Source organism: Arachis ipaensis, chromosome B4 (genome assembly GCF_059453495.1).
Source record: "Arachis ipaensis isolate K30076 ecotype BB chromosome B4, ASM5945349v1, whole genome shotgun sequence".
In the NCBI taxonomy this organism is placed as follows: domain Eukaryota; kingdom Viridiplantae; phylum Streptophyta; class Magnoliopsida; order Fabales; family Fabaceae; genus Arachis; species Arachis ipaensis.
This window is the reverse complement of record NC_142439.1, coordinates 30,484,660-30,500,827: the sequence shown is the minus strand read 5'-3', so window position 1 is coordinate 30,500,827 and position 16,168 is coordinate 30,484,660. Positions and strand designations below refer to the sequence as shown.

Below are 16,168 nucleotides of genomic sequence, written 5' to 3'. Positions count from 1 at the left end.
CAAGTGTTCAACACATAATGTGCATGACTCTAGTGTTCGACAATTAATTCTAGAACAATTTTGATTAAGAGAACATCCAACAGAAAAACAATAAGACTATTTCAAGATACCCATGTTGGAAATAAGTGCATTCATCTTCTGCAAAATCTCTTGTATCCAGAGTACAACCTTACTAAACAGCAAGCAGAAATTTAACTATTCATGCATGCTTCCGATATAAGCCCATGAAAAAATTTAGAAACATAAAATCATTAGACGTCAATTATTCCAGCATGAAAGTTTTGCCGTGTTAATTACGTTGAGTTTTTCCACACAAAAATACATGAAAAGGCCAATTTTTCGTACGGATATGCAGAAAACTTCTCAATTTTCAGGAGAACATTGGTGTAGAAAATTTGGATTAACACATGGGAACTCTTATAACTGGACATCAAAATCATAACTTTGACAAAATAACCACTCTTCCAGAGACAATTCCACTGTCAACTATCCAAGATTTGAACAAACTGAATCGACAATAAAACTTGTGGCTCATACATATTAATTTAATTCAATTTATATATACATATACAGAATGATAGAGGCGCTGCCCTATCTACCAATCTTTGAGCAGGTCATTGGCAACGTCCTTGTAGCTAACTTTCTTTTTCTTAGTGATTGTAGGTTCAGCAGCATTGGTGCTACTGCTTTCTGCTGCTGCAGCTGGCCTCTCTTCTTTTAGATCACAATGCTTAGTGTCCTCAACTTTCTTGGCGGTAGCAAGGCCGGGAATCTTGTCAAATAACATGGGATCAGCCCGATTTTCAATCTCATTAGCCAATTCACTGTTTTGGTCATTGGTCCTATCTGCCATTTTTATTTCTGGAACATACATTCTTTCACTCTCACTACTATTCCTCAAATCATGCACTGCCCTGTTTGGTTCAGAACTTTCTTCTGTTTCGGCAACTTGGACATTGGCCTGTTGCTCGACCTCCTGAGGTTCCAAATGTCTATTGTAAATATCAAAACTTGCTTCTCCGGTGTCATTCTCCTGCTCTTCTGGTTCATTGTCATGAGAATCACTTTTGTCTGATTCATATTCGCTTATTTTCGCACGCTTTCTCACAGTGCGTGGCCGTGCTCTTTGGGCTTTGTTGCCAGCCATCTTAACATTTTTAACACCTCTCCCTGCAGGTCTTCCTCTCTTCCTTGGGCCAACATTCTCATGGGACACCGTGGCCAAACTGTGTTCATGAGCAGCTTTTGCACTTCTCTGTCTATTTTCCTTTTCAGAGGGTACATTCTGGTCTTGTACATTGTCTCCACCAAAGTGAGACTCTAAGGTGTCATTTTCACTAAAACAGAGAGTAAGGAACCATCACATAAAAGGAAAAGGTACATTGGAACACTAGTGCAAATTAACCATAAGGCCATCGCTACTTTACCTAAACCAAAAATTGAATTTTACATTTTTAGGTTGTATATCATTTCAAATATCAAGGGCAACCATCATCAGTGTTGTTAGTAGAGACAGAGAATTATAATGAGGAGAAAACAGGCTACAAAATTTACTAAACATAAGCATATCAGACAAAACCTTAACAAAACTTATCTCCAACAAATTCTAACGAAAGGAGATGTCATTAGCTGTCAACAGATTAGTTCATCTCAAGCTAAGACGATTATCAAACATGGTTTCATACTAACAAAATATACTTTACCCGCCAGAATTTTCAAAATAATGGTGTAGAAGTTTGAAAAACTTTTCAAGTTACTATATTGTCAATTTTTCAAGTTTATTCCATTCCCTACAGGTGATGTCCTTTGCTGCTATGCAATGCTTTGTCTCGGATTAGCTCTGGACCTTTCTACGCTGTTTCCTTATATATTCTTGACAAAGTTAGCCCTAGCATACTCCACAACAGTAATGTGTATCAAACCTTCGGATTACTCCTATTATGTAATAATGTAATATATATGAGGTCCTAAGTTTAAACGTCAAACGTCATTGCCGTCAATGGACTGAAAAATTTATGCTCCTACAGCATGTTAACTTTTTCATTATGCAGTACACTTCCTGGCCCTTAATGGTGCAAATACTCCACAAAAAAGAATTCAATAAGTTGACAACTTACAGCACTTGTGCAGGTATATCAAACATTAAAGGCAAATGGATCCACATAACTGACCCATTTTCAGATGTTGACTCTGCTATTACAGAGGGCCTCAAGCTGTAACTTTCTTCTGGTAATCTTTTGTTATTGTCCAGACAATCTTCAAACCAATGGGATTTTATTATATGCAACCTCTTGCTCTGGAGAAACCTCCTATCCACTGAAGTAAAACTGCAGAGTTGTAGTCCCCCAACAAAAAGGAAAAGGAGAAAGAATTTGAGAGCATGGAGGTTTGGGAATTCTAAGAATATCAATAACAACATACAGTTTTATCATTCATATGGACTGTGAAGCAGAGGTGGAATAAATTGTATGATAAACAGGCAACTAGTATGAGAAGTAGCACAAAGAAAATACATATGAAAGAATTGAAACAGAAGTTAACCATAAGTAAGCTGTAATTTACAAAGCACACTATAAAGGAATCGTGGATACACTTTGCAGCAAGTTTCGAATAGATGGATCACTTACCATCTCTGTAGCTCATCAAATTCGGCATCATATCCTGGAACTGACAAGACAACTAAATGGGTTGCACAAGTAAGTTTATCAGTAACTCTACCACCGCCCATGAGAACTTCAACCTTGAATCTTCTCAAAGCAAGTTGCAATAGAACTTCCCATTCCCCTTTCCTGAATAAAAATGTTGAATGACCAGAGACCTACTAAGCAAACTTGGTGAAAATGGAGCATCCAATGAAAATGTTTATTAGTTGATTTCACATTGCTAGATCTTACACTGATGGTATTGCAGTGTGGAAATATATGGAGCATCCAATAAAGACAGACCACTCATCCTTTGGGCAGTATTTTTTGCTGTAATGATCAATAGTACTGATATCTTCTGACCTATTAATAGTGTTTAAGAGCTGCAAAAGATTCAAACAAGTCTAATCTATTTACTAAGACATCACATAGGTTGACATGATCAAATATTGAGGAGCTTCTTGTTTTAATGAAAACAATGCATTTTATGGCATGAGAACCACCATTTTGTGGCTCCCCAAAAGGTTCAGTTTCTGAAAAAAGTGACCCCAAAAAAAATAAAAAAATAAAGAAATGACATAATGATCCCCCAAAGATTAATTCAATCTAACAAAAATGCATCAAATACGGAAGACATACTCTAAAAAAGAAAAAGCTCGAGAGATCAGATTTTGACACAATTTTTTGAAAGGAATGCTTAGAAAAATGTGATCTTTCCATTTTCAAATTTGGCGATTTTACAATAAGCAGATCTTTTTGGCGATTCTTTTGGAGGCCAAAATAGTGGTTTACTAAAAAGAAAGAGGGAGAACGAAAAAATGCAACAGGCACAAGATGATAAAATCAAGGGGGAAAGATGAATTGACTTAAGTTAAAAGTATACGCCCATTTTGACAGATATAGCGGTTCCTCATTCGTACTTCATACAGGATTTTTCCTTATACAAATTTTAATAGATTATAGTATATAACTTATGCAATAGTAATAAGACTTATACTATCAAACTTTAGACCATAAACTATGAAGTCTTATGCTTTACAAAATTCCAGGACCAGACAGTCTACTTGTGCTTCTGTGCTACGTTCCACACATGACAAATGACACAGTTTTGTCAGAAATTTTTCAAGAAATAAACAAACTAATAGCTAATGAAATCATATACCTGTTTGAACTCTCCAAGATCAATATACATGTAGTAAGAGTCAGAGAACTCGTCAATTTCTTCTTGTAACTTCTTCCTTGTTACTTCAGATAGGAAGAGGAAGTACCTTTTATAGGAAATATTTAAGGCAACGTATCATCAGAAGAGCTTAAATGGATGTAAAGAAGTTCATATTCAGTCATGAAACTCACTTTGGCTGTAAGGGGATAAGCTTCTTTTGTGAGCAGCAATCTAATATCCAACTGTAGTGAATGATATCACCATGACGTTTTGCAGCTTCAAATTTAAACCCTGCAGATAACTGCATTAGGTATTTGATTCAGCCAATAAAAAAATACTCTTAATGAGGGCCGTGCACATGCGTGCACGCAAGCGCACACACACACACACGCAGAGAGAGAGAGAGAGAGAGAACCCTTGCTCTCTGCCGCCACACGATGAGTGACAGAGTTATTTAAGTTCATCGAGAAAACTCCCCCATTCTCAGCAATCATTTTGTGCAAGCTCTCAAGAGAATGAGATGGAGGCACATTAACGAAGTCTGAACATGTCAAGGGAAATGAAAGACCATTTTTTATGTATTTCCAAATCAGTCAGGATGATTGAAATAATGAATAATTCCTCTTATTATGTTGCACTGTCAAATATCTTTTAAAAATTATGAAGAAATGGGAGTAAACCAACATAACATATTTTTGCAATGGAAAGAACTAGTTTCCTATTTCCTCTGTTAAAAGCACCTATTTACTAACAAATGTACAATGAAATCTGTGGGGATAACCATTTCATATTCTGCAAAAGCAATTGTTTTCTTTGACCAGCATCTTTCAATGAGCGCAGAATTCTGAAAATGTAAATCAACAGATGGAAGCAGATGCAACTCAAGATAAAACATATGAAGATATAAACAGAAAGGATACTTCAAAAGAAACATATACAGATAGAAGAATTATTAGTAGTCAGTTATCAGGACAAACGACAGCTGGCTAGCAAGACTGTAGGATACAAAACATCATATTTGAAAATATATGAGAGTCTCCCTTGATACTGGAAACATCAGTCTGAGTTAAATGAGAAGGAACAATGGACATGATTTTCTTTTCTCCCCTTATGGAGGACCTTATACGATTTGATTTGCCACCCTGCTTGGTTTCTGTATCCCTCTGAGTAGTACCATTGCTGGACTGTACTAGTTCTATGAATGCTGCAAAAAAAGAAGGGGAAGGGGGGGGGGGGTAACAGATCAAAATTACGTCAACATCATCAATGAAGATATTATAAACAAGTTTCAATTCACTCACATTGCACATCAAGGCATTCGTACCAAGCTTTGTCATATCTCACCCTGTCAATCCGAGGAAACCTCAGGCTGTACGGTGCAGCAAATACCTGCAAACAAAACCACTCATATTAAAGTTGAACAGTTCGGGATAAGATTTAGACGCTGCATTTTTAAAAAATATATGTATTTTTTGCAAGGACACACCTCAGATTCTATAGTTCGGATATCACTGGTTATGGACAGAATAATCGATCTGCATGAAGATAAGGGTAAATTTCGATCATCATTCAAAAACAAATAACACATACAGATATTGAGGTGAAGGATACTTACTTCTCAGGGCTATCAACCCACACATCAGGCCTTTCTTTTGAATGATTAGTTACTTGATAGAAACTTGGCGGCCTCTTCTTCGGATATTCATACTTTCTAAGAAAGAGAAAAAGAGAGACAGATAAACAAAAATTAGAGAGAAATGGAAGGGAATTGATAAACTACATCCAAATCTTAAATCTTCAATGCGTGAAAGTTCAATCAATGTAAGGAAAAAAAGACACAAAAATATAACAAAGAATAAAATTAATCCCACCGGAAGTAAGGTTTTAGTTTTGTTACTAACGCATCAAGCTCATCATCAGAAAGCCCAGTACCAACTCTACAGAAGGAGATAAACCTGCATCATAAAGGACCTTGTTAGCAGAACCATCCATAGATGCCTATGTACATCAAACAAGCTATTTGGAACAAAACAACTCTTAAGTTATCTCCAAATATGCACCATAGTTCTACAAAAGTAAGAAAAGAAATGAAAAGTTTGGAGACTGCAATGATTCATCAAATAGTTTATTTACTTTCAAGTTAGTCTCATGGATACAATTAAGTATCAAAACTTTCACTCCAAAGCTCAGTTAGCAGAACTCAAATATATATATATATATATAATTTGGAATGTTTGCCCTATTGAAAATTTCAGCAGCAAATTTAGTTAAAAGTAACTTAAATACCTGCTTTGTAAATGTTTTAAAATAATGTTATTATTTTGCAAGTCCACATATTTGGAATAATTGAATATTATGTTTTACTCCATAGTGTGATAAGAACAAGAACCTGATTACAAAATGTTAAACAAGGTAGGGACTCGATTACAAAGGTTCAGACAATCGGGATCTTGTTTAAAAATTGAATGAAACTATAAAGACCTACAAAGTAATTAAACCTTTAAAGGTGTCATTTTTAGCACTGAAACTGCGTTCAACAGATTACTAAACTGTAGGTAAGTATTTTTCTACAGTGATCTAAATGAACAAAGGATTGTTCGATATAAATATAAAAGACCTCTCATGAGCTGAATGTTTTTGGACCTTAAATGTTTCAAACAAGCACAATTAAATAAATGTTAGGGCCAAAATCTCAATTGTTTTTCACTTTTCATAGAAAACCTTGAATCCTTTTTTTTCAGACAGGACAGCCTGAAACTCAAAGCTTTCAGTCAGCAAATTTGCAGAGAGAGAGAGAGAGAGAGACCTCAGCAAAAGTGGAATATAGACAGGCAAGGAAGCGGGAAAACAAGACCTCAGTCATATGTATAAACAAAATTTATGCACCTGCTTTTTTTGTTCTTTCAGTTTTTAACTTCTTAATCGAGTGTGCTAACTACTTCATCGAAGAATGCAGAGTTGTGTGTGCTTAAATTAAATCATACCCATTTTCCCTCAGAAAAGTTCCACATGAGAAAAAAAACAGAAAGAAATATTTTGTGTATGTACTAAATCAAATCTCATACAAATTTAAATTTAACCCATTTGAGCAAGTATGTGATCATTAGTATCCACATTGCAGCAGAATATTTCAATTACTCTTTATAGTAGATCTTGAAGTTAGAAAAACAATGCCAATGCAATCAGCCATTGCAAAGAAGTTCCATATTGTAACATTCATACCGCTTGGGATGTGTATTTGGGGATGGACGCTCAGCAAGGCCCACCAAGAACTGAGCAACCTGAAATGGAAAACATGTCCCTACAAGGTCATATAAAGAACAAGAGAACAATCAGTCAGAAAGTCAAATGTTAGGGAAAAAACCAAACCTCCCCTCCACGTCGTCCAGAGCCATAATAACCTCCTATTAAGTGTCAAAACAGCCAAATTTAAAATGACCATGTTACACAAGCTGCTTTGGGATGTGTGTATAACAATATGTTCTTAACGACATAAATCATATACCTATGATTACCTATGATAAGCACATCCAGATCAGCGCCAGCTTGAATGTACTCAGGCTTCAATTTTAGCCACTTTCCACTTCGATCACTAGGCTCCCATTTAGAACCGAGGTCTTTAACAACTATTCCCTCATCTCTAAACAAAAGGATTAGAACAAAAATTCTTTAGAAGAGGTATAAACAGTTTCCTCCTTTTCCACTTTTAGTAAATATAAATATATTATATATACTGAAAATAAAATCACCGAAATAAAACAATCATCCAAATTTAATATAATAAACTTTGACACATAATCCACAATTCTTCATCTCAACTTTATAATGGATGAATACAGTGCATGGGAGATATACAGAAATACAGACAGACAAACACTGACATGGAACATTAAAAATTAAAATATATGTAAATAAAGAAATGGAAGATATGTTTATGTATTATCCTTCCTAAAATGTAAATTCAGCAAGTGAAGACACATAAATGGCTTATAGCACACCCATCAGCGTATTAGGATTGCAACATATACAATGCACAAGCACACTATATATTGCACAAGAATTGAACATTTATATTAGAAATATAGGAGCATGAATGATTGAACTTTACACGAACCAACTCTTTCTTAACCCAAAAATATCAGGTTGAAGAACATAAATTGCTTTCTATATAACAAATGCTAGAAAGCATAGAAAGCATGCAAAAGTTGCTTGTAGCCTAACACTTTCATTTGAGGATATTTTCATTATGATCTTTCCTGATCTATTTAGCATTCTTAAGGAATTAAAAGAGATAAACAAAGAAAATTCCAAGGACAGCAATGGAGTCTGGTTTGCTGAGTTTGGACTTTTGAGGATACTAAGCAAAGACCCCAAAATAAATGAGAAGAATTCCTACTCTCCTAAGTCCATTTATGGCTACATCATGAAAAATCGTTTTTGGCTTTTCTTCTATATTGAAAGATTAGCATCATAAGGCAAACATATACAAACAGAAATTGTCAAATGTTTCAAAAGTTCAGAACCTTCCTATATGGCTCAATCATACTGATTTTGGAAATGTCCAGGAAAATTATGATGAGTAAACAAATTGTTAAAATGATTTAGGGCTTTTGCTAACCTGTTCTCTATAGTTTCTTTGAAAAATTTCTCAACTTCATCCACATTATGAGCAATGAATGACCAACATGGTTCACCTGCAAAACAACATGGGAAAGAGGACTGATTAGTGAAAGCGTATAAAAAGTTATATGAATTACCAAGTACCAAAAAAACATTGCAACCATAAACAAGGAATCAATTACAATTGATAAATGGATACTAAGTTTATTTAAGTATCAATGATGTGTATAGCTAGTAGTAACATTGAGGCTCACAAAAGATTAAATACTCCAAATCCACAACCACAACAACAATCGGTGTCATTGCTCCCTATCATGTATCATGTCTACAGTGAGATAGTTCACATAGAGATCTCACTTGACCACTTCATGCAAAGTCTTTTTAGGTTTTACTCTACCTCTAATCACTGGTCTATTTTCCATCTGATCCACCTTTCTCACTAGATGCTCTACCGGCCTTGTCCCCACATGTTCAAACCACTTAAGACAAGATTCTATCATCTTTCCAATAGTGGGTGTTACTCCAACTTTCTCTCTCATCCTCATTCTCATTTTGCCCATACACGTATAACCACTTAAGACACTATGCATTTGTGTTAATAGGGAAACAGTTAGAATGGGGTAGGACGGGGAGCATTAACAATGGGAAGTGTGGGATATGAACACGTGAGGGGAAGGTGCTTCTTTGAGAAAGGGTGGGAAAGCTACAGAGGACAACATTAGTGTGTGAATGTAGATCAATCTGATACTTTTCTAATGGCTCTTGAGGTTAGGAACTTGATTGAAAAATTTTATTCCTTATAGAGATCCAACTACATATTTTTAAACTGCGGGGATCTAAATGAAAATTGAGTAAAAATTATAAGGTCTTGCAAACATGAAAATAACAAAAAAACTAAACCAATTAGTAAACCAATGATGCAAGAGGAAAAAGTATTTCCTTATAACTTATAAGACACATGACAATTAAGTTGAAGTTGAAAATTCCATACCTGAAGAGCAATGACTATTAAGACCACCATTAGGTACTAAAATTTCAAGGCGCCCCTTCAATGGCCTCACAACTTTACGGAGAATCTCATGTCGTTCCTTCAAAGTTTGGTGAATTACACTAGTATCTCCAAAATAAAGGATATCAAATGCAACATCTAGCCAATCTAAAAGTCAAGGCATTTTAGATATAATTTCTCTTGCACTAGAACATTTTCCTGAAGTAAGAAATTAGTTGCATAATTACATAAAGAATTAGTTACTCATCCATCCACTGAAACCAAAACGACACCAAAGTTCTAGATAGCTGGAATTAACAGCTAACCCGTTCAGGTAAAAGGATACAGCATAACTGCATCAAGAAAGGACCGAGAATAGTTAAAAATTTAGCTTGATAATTTCTCATACCAGACAATTTATATACACAGACAAAATTGAGAACCTGTCTGTCACTGTCAAGTCCATCCCTTGCTGCCTTGGCTGCAACAGAGAGGGGAAAAAAATGGTAACTAATACTTAAAATAGAAGTTTTAATGTGGCCAAGCAAAAATAAAGGTGCATGCCTATTTCCTGATTTGAGCCAAACTCAGCAAAACGATTCAAGGAACTGTCCCAAACCAACATTTCACCATCAAGTATGCACCTACATAGGATCATAAAGAGAAAATAACAAATAAGCTTTTTAGAAGGAGGAAAATAGATGACTTAATGTCTTCATCATACTAGCAATCACGCATAGAAACTTGAAACTGTGGTGTCAATGACATCAGAATTAGAATATTGAATGCTTTGGGAATATAGAAAGATAACATGTGGAGGATAGAGGCGAGGAAAAAAAGTACAACAGAGGATAAAATAATGTCCATCCTACACATTATAATTATGGCCATCCTATCCAGCAACAAGAATAAAATAATGGGATAAAAATTAATGAAGATAAAACAAATTTGTAATGATGAAAAGAAACATATTGCTCACCTATCTACCAAGATGTTTTGCTGTATGATTTCTGACATTGCATGTGCATATTCTGAATGATCAAGGAAGTTCCTGCAGCAAAATGAAAATCAGAATTGCAGAAGATGCAAAAAATAGAATACGAAGTGATTTAATAATTTTACAAATAACTAGAAGTGGAAAAGAACTAGAAGATCATGTCATGTCATGACTGAGCAATGTGATGATACAAAGGTAAGAACTAAAGAAACAAAACACGTGCAGGTAAGGATGCTGGGCAGCAAAAGCAAGAATCCTCCTTAGGTGAAAGGGCCACAATTTGGAGCACGTCACCATGTCACATACAATTAAAGAAGTTACATATGCACATACCTCGAGAAGAAATGTATCTCTGTTCCATTTTTGTGAATTTGAATGCGGTCACCATCAAATTTGCACTCGACAACCACTTCCTTCCCATGAAGCTAAATAAAAGAGCACATATACAAAGACAAAGAAATTCAAACTAATGAGTTCACATGATTTCAAAATGTAAGAAATCATGAATTTTGATCTCTTGAACAATTCCAAAATGCTTTAAATATAGTGGTTACAGTTCTGAACTGCTTTATGATGAAACCAATTCGAACAGAAGACAGATTAATGCTTGGCGCCTATAGTTTAAGCTGGAATGAGTAGCCATTGACATGGTGATCTGAATAAATTCACATAATGGGGAATCCAAAGGTTTGACCTTTATAATGCATGAAGGGATACAAAAAAATGATGGATTAATTTATTTATTCAGCAAGAAAGGAGAACCCCTACTTGGGGAAGAATTATACACACAAGATAACTGGTCTGCAAATAGGACATGATTTAGAGGATAAGCCAGAGACAATGAAATTGTTCGATGAAGCATTTAATGTTAAAACCTAAACCCCAAAATCCCAAAGGATAAACCCCAACACCTAGTCATGAAAAGGGTCAAGTGCCACAGCACTGCAGGTGTGGGAAGTCAACCAGTGGCTTCGGCAACCCCGATTGTGGTCAAATGTTCCCCATTTCAAAGTGGCATACATAAAACATAGGATAATCATGAAAGGATATATATATATAAGAAAAGGGATAGAGAATTAGAAATCTCAAGGGCATACACAAAAATCTTAGCAAATAGTAAAGCGAACCTTCTTCCATGCTTCAGCTGCATTAGCAACTCTCTTAGCTAGCTGAGGACGCACAGCTTTTCCAACTTCAATATCCTGCAATTTAAGAAAAGAAGATACAAGATTGTTCATACAAACCATATATGAAGAAGAACATATCCCTTCTAATAACTACATTTTCTACAAAAACTGATAGCAACCACTGGAATATAATCCTGCATGATTACCCAAGGCCAAGGCTTTTGCAATGATATATATATATATATGAGAGAGAGAGAGAGAGAGAGAGAGAGAGAGAGAGAGAGAGAGAGAGAGAGAATTGAATAGATGAAGTAAAGGCACACATTTCCATGTTTGGACTGAACACAAATCACAGTTTGATAAAGCCCTGACTTAGTGAAAAATAGTGTTTAGCTCACCATGGCTTGTTCAATCACAACCTTTTTACAAAAAAGTTAGGAAAAAATTATTAGATAAGAAATCAGAGCAACAAAGAGAGAGAACTAAACATTTTTTTGTGTCAGTGGATAAATGAAAATCACTAAATAGCCTCTGAGCCAAACACCAAATGGATACCAAAATAGTAATCCTATTGAAAATAAAATCAACTCTCAAGAAGAAATGCAGAAGAATGACAAAAACCAACGTCAAAATGCTATATAGAGCTCCAAGACACCTTCCTATGTCACTACTAACCTGTCGCTTATGACGCTGATTCCGATCCCTTAGTTTTTCACACACTAATTTTAAGTCGCATGTAACATTAAATAAGTCTTCAGCATCAGGATGGAATTCATGAAAAATGCTTTTTTCACTAATTCCTAGCTTCAGATCTGCAAGACATAGTTAACGATTAATCCCAAGCAAGGCATTAAATCAATTCACAGGGTTAAACAAAAACACCTTTGAGGACTATCATGATAATCCACTTCATTTCCTGTGCATTTGTCTTTTGGATAAAGGTAGAAAGAACCTGAGTCTTCTCGGCCCTGTATCCACAATCATGCAAATCAAACCAAAGAACAATTCTGTATCTGAACTTATGATAGTGAAAACACTGGATGTTATAAACTGGGACTATAATGATACAAATAATAATGCATGCAAAAGAAAGGGACCAATAAACAAAGGTTTCATCCACAGAATCAAGCAGCAAACCTGTTTTCACTAGCAGCCAACTGATCAAGCAAGTCATTTACCTCCTTTATCGTCAATCCACCCGAAGCAGTACCTTGCCTGCGCTGCAGTACCTGTTTCACAAACAATAACATTTCTCAAGTCTCACTGAAACCTTAAAAATTTGCTCTTCCCTTTCAACAACTAAAACATAAAAACACATCTTCACTACTTTCTTGCAACATATTTCAATCCAAAATGATTCGTCCTCACCAAAAATTCTATTACTCACAACATGGGTCAATAAAGAAGGGGAAAATGATGAATATAAAGCACATGCATGTTACATGTATGAAGTCTGAACCATAAAGCTTTCATATTCCATTTCAGTCCAATGTAAAGGCACAACATTCACTACTTTCTAGAGACAGTTACCTATATCCAACCTTCTAAATAACACACATTTTCTCCAAAACAACTGTTACTCAAATATTACACGCTCACAAGTCGCAAAACATAATTCTACTATAGGATGACATGTTCAATATTTATCTTCGAACAAGACTCTAAACTGAACATGTCTATAAAGTAAACCAGCAAAAATTATATTCACCATTAATTAATGATGCCATGGTGTAATAGACCGAGCTGAGTAAGATTCTAGAAGAATTTGAATCAGTTAAGTTGATCTCTTAGGTAGATAGAGCAAGTGCCAGCAAGGATAGATTCCCGTAACTAACTAAAGCATATAAACCTCTACCCTTTGCACTAGCTTGATGAACACGCTTCTCCTCTATGTATATAAGCACACTTCAGTGTTTAAGATTACTTTAGTGATTTAGAATACACATACCAGATTCTTCTATCTATCTATCTTCCGATTCTCAAAAATACTTCCCTCCCCCCCCCCCCCTTTCTTGTTCTCTGTCTCCTTTTTTTTCTCAAAAGCTATTTGAAATTTGACTTCTATTTTATCATTTTTGCTGATTTTACTTTCTCCTCCATATGGTTATGAAAGCTCTGAAGTAGGGGGGAAAAAAGGAAATGAAAATGGAAACCAAAACACCTAAAGCTTCGAATTTTTTTTTCATACAAAAAGAATAACATAACGAAGAGTGGAGCGGGGAAGTGAACCTCGGTGGCGACGAGGGCGAAATTGCCGGCATTGGCGCCGGTCTTGGCGCCGCCCTTGCGCCAATTAATGAGGCGAAGGGCGTCTTCGGAGTCGCGAGACATGCCGAGGGCGTCGATGAGGGAAATGGCGAGGACTGACTCCTTGAGGCCGTAGGAGCCGCGCTCGCGGTCGAGGTTGGGGAGGACGAGGCGAATGGCAGGGAAGAAGTTGCGGTCGGCGCAGAATGAGTCGAGGAACTTGCGGAACTTTGCGCGCTTCTTGGCCGGCGACTTGGCACGCTGCGTCCAGTTGAAGAGGCTGCACATAACGCTGAACTTGGTTTGCTCCGTCGCCATTTTCTTTCTTTGTTTTGTGTTGGGAAGGTTCAGTGTGGGTTTTAGTTAAGTTGGGGTTTCGGCCGGTTGACCGTGTTGGTGTATTTAACCATTTATAGTGTTGGGTTCTGCGTTCGTCGTCAACTGAGCGGAGAAAAGGAGTTGCTGCCTTGCTGGATACGCTTTTTAAGTCAAAAGGCATACTTGTGAATCAAATTAGTAAGGCCATTAGTTTATTAATTTATTAGTTTATCCATAAATTATTGGTTAAATTGATTAATTTAGTCTCATATAATTATATAAATAAAAATATAAAATAATTAAAAATTTAAAATATGTATAGTTATATACACATTAACATCTTAATATATAAATATTTAAAATATTTAATATTTATTTTAATAATTATATAAATTTCAATAAAATAAATATGTAAAATTATAATAAAATAAAAATATTAATAATAAAAATATAAAAATATAATATTATTATTAATACAAATTTGATTTATTTTAATTATATATAAATTATAATATAATATGAGTTTATATATATATATATATTGTTCGAGCCTAGAGCGAGATCCCGAACTAAAGAGGTAGAGACTGGAGATCCCAATTTCATCAAGTGCAAAATTAAGTTGGGTGGACAACTTACAAGTCACTTCGATGTTAAACTCAATAGAGTGTGAGGTTGTAAAGTGAGTTTTTTTTTTTTTTTTTGTATTTACCTAGTGGTTGCCTCATTGGGATATGTCTTTTTTATATAATTGACCATTTATCATAGTGTATTTGACTACTTTAAGCCGTAATTTCTTCGCTTCCTTTGGATCACTGGACAACGTCCCGTGCTCTAAATATTCACAAATTGGGTTTATCCATGTGTTGACAATAGATGAACACAAGGTCGGGACATCGGGTTTCGTTACAGTGGGCTCTGCAAGTACCTCCTGTATTAAACTACGATTTTTTTTTTATCCTAACTTAGTGCTTGCAAGTTTGGATAACACATCAGCACAAGTATTTTGCTCTCTAGGTACATGCTTGATTGAAAAAGAATTGAAGTTTTACCTCTTCTTGTACTTTTTTCAAGTACTGTTGTAATAATGGGTCCCTTGCTTGAAACTCTCCATTAACTTGAGAGGTCACCAACTGTGAATTACTGAACACAGCTACATCTATGGCTCCAACATCCCAAGCTAGTGCCGCTCCTGCAAGCAAAGCCTCATACTCAACTTGATTATTTGAAATAGGAAAGTCAAATTTAATAGAGGCCTCAATCACCACGTCTTCTCCTTTGGTTAAGATGAGGCCTGCTCTCTCCACACCGGACATTGAAAGCTCCATCTACGTGAAGCTCCCATACCGGTATGTCAGAATTAGGGTGTGTCATCTCAACTAAGAAGTCAACCATCGCTTGAGCCTTAATGGCTGAGCGTGGTTCGTAACGTACGTCAAATTAGGACAACTCAATGGACCAGTTCATCATTCGACCTGCGAGGTCGGGCTTTTGCAAAACTTTCTTGATCGGTTGGTCGGTCCGCACAATTATTAGATAACTTTGGAAATATTAGCGCAACTGACGTGTCGATGTCAGTAATGTGAAAGCAAGTTTCTCTATTTTTGAGTATCATAGTTCAGGTCCTTGAAGGACCTTGCTAATGAAATACACTGGCCGTTGATGTTTGTTCTGATCTTCTAAGACCAAGGCTGAAGTCAGGGTCTTTTCAGTCACGGAAAAAATATAAATATAGAGGCTGGCCGTGCTTGGATTTTTCCAAAATAGGAGGAGATGAGAGTAAGTTTTTAAAATGCTGGAAAGCATTCCCACATTCATCCGTCCAAGCAAAGTCAACATCTTTTCTTATTAAATTAAAGAATGGTTTGGCTTTAGTGGTAGAGGCTCCCAAGAACCTTGATAGGGTAGCCAACCTACCTGTTAGCCTTTGGACCTCTTTGAGGTTCCGAGGACTTGACATATCCAAGATTTCCTGGCACTTCTCAGGATTGGCCTCTATGCTTCTTTGGATAACCATAAACCCTAAAAATTTACCTCCCTAAACTCTGAAAGCGCACTTTACCGGGTTCA

The 16,168-nt window shown here is 35.9% G+C and overlaps 1 protein-coding gene across 1 annotated transcript; it reads right to left on the bottom strand.

The window, feature by feature from the left end:
• Positions 1-394: 394 nt before the first annotated feature.
• On the bottom strand, positions 395-14,300 carry ATLIG4 (DNA ligase IV). The gene is made up of 26 exons (XM_088483417.1): positions 13,766-14,300; positions 12,674-12,765; positions 12,419-12,504; positions 12,212-12,348; positions 11,537-11,611; positions 10,743-10,834; positions 10,392-10,463; positions 9,977-10,056; positions 9,840-9,893; positions 9,416-9,571; positions 8,423-8,498; positions 7,320-7,444; positions 7,174-7,208; positions 7,027-7,085; positions 5,676-5,759; positions 5,420-5,515; positions 5,291-5,339; positions 5,106-5,193; positions 4,811-5,008; positions 4,220-4,345; positions 3,996-4,095; positions 3,805-3,910; positions 2,895-3,025; positions 2,628-2,789; positions 2,172-2,327; positions 395-1,337 (listed from the first exon to the last, which is right to left on the bottom strand). Exons 1-26 carry the CDS (start codon positions 14,099-14,101, stop codon positions 596-598), a joined length of 3,513 nt encoding a protein of 1,170 aa, XP_088339543.1. The 5' UTR covers positions 14,102-14,300; the 3' UTR covers positions 395-595.
• Between the last annotated feature and the right edge of the window lie 1,868 nt (positions 14,301-16,168).

Coding starts and splice junctions, on each gene's coding strand:
- ATLIG4 (XM_088483417.1), bottom strand. CDS start 14,101: ATGGCGACGGAGCAAACCAAGTTCAGCGTTATGTGCAGCCTCTTCAAC. Junction 8,499..9,415: donor TAATAGTCATTGCTCTTCAG/GTATGGAATTTT, acceptor GTTGTTTTGCAG/GTGAACCATGTTGGTCATTC. Junction 7,209..7,319: donor TCTGGATGTGCTTATCATAG/GTAATCATAGGT, acceptor GACACTTAATAG/GAGGTTATTATGGCTCTGGA.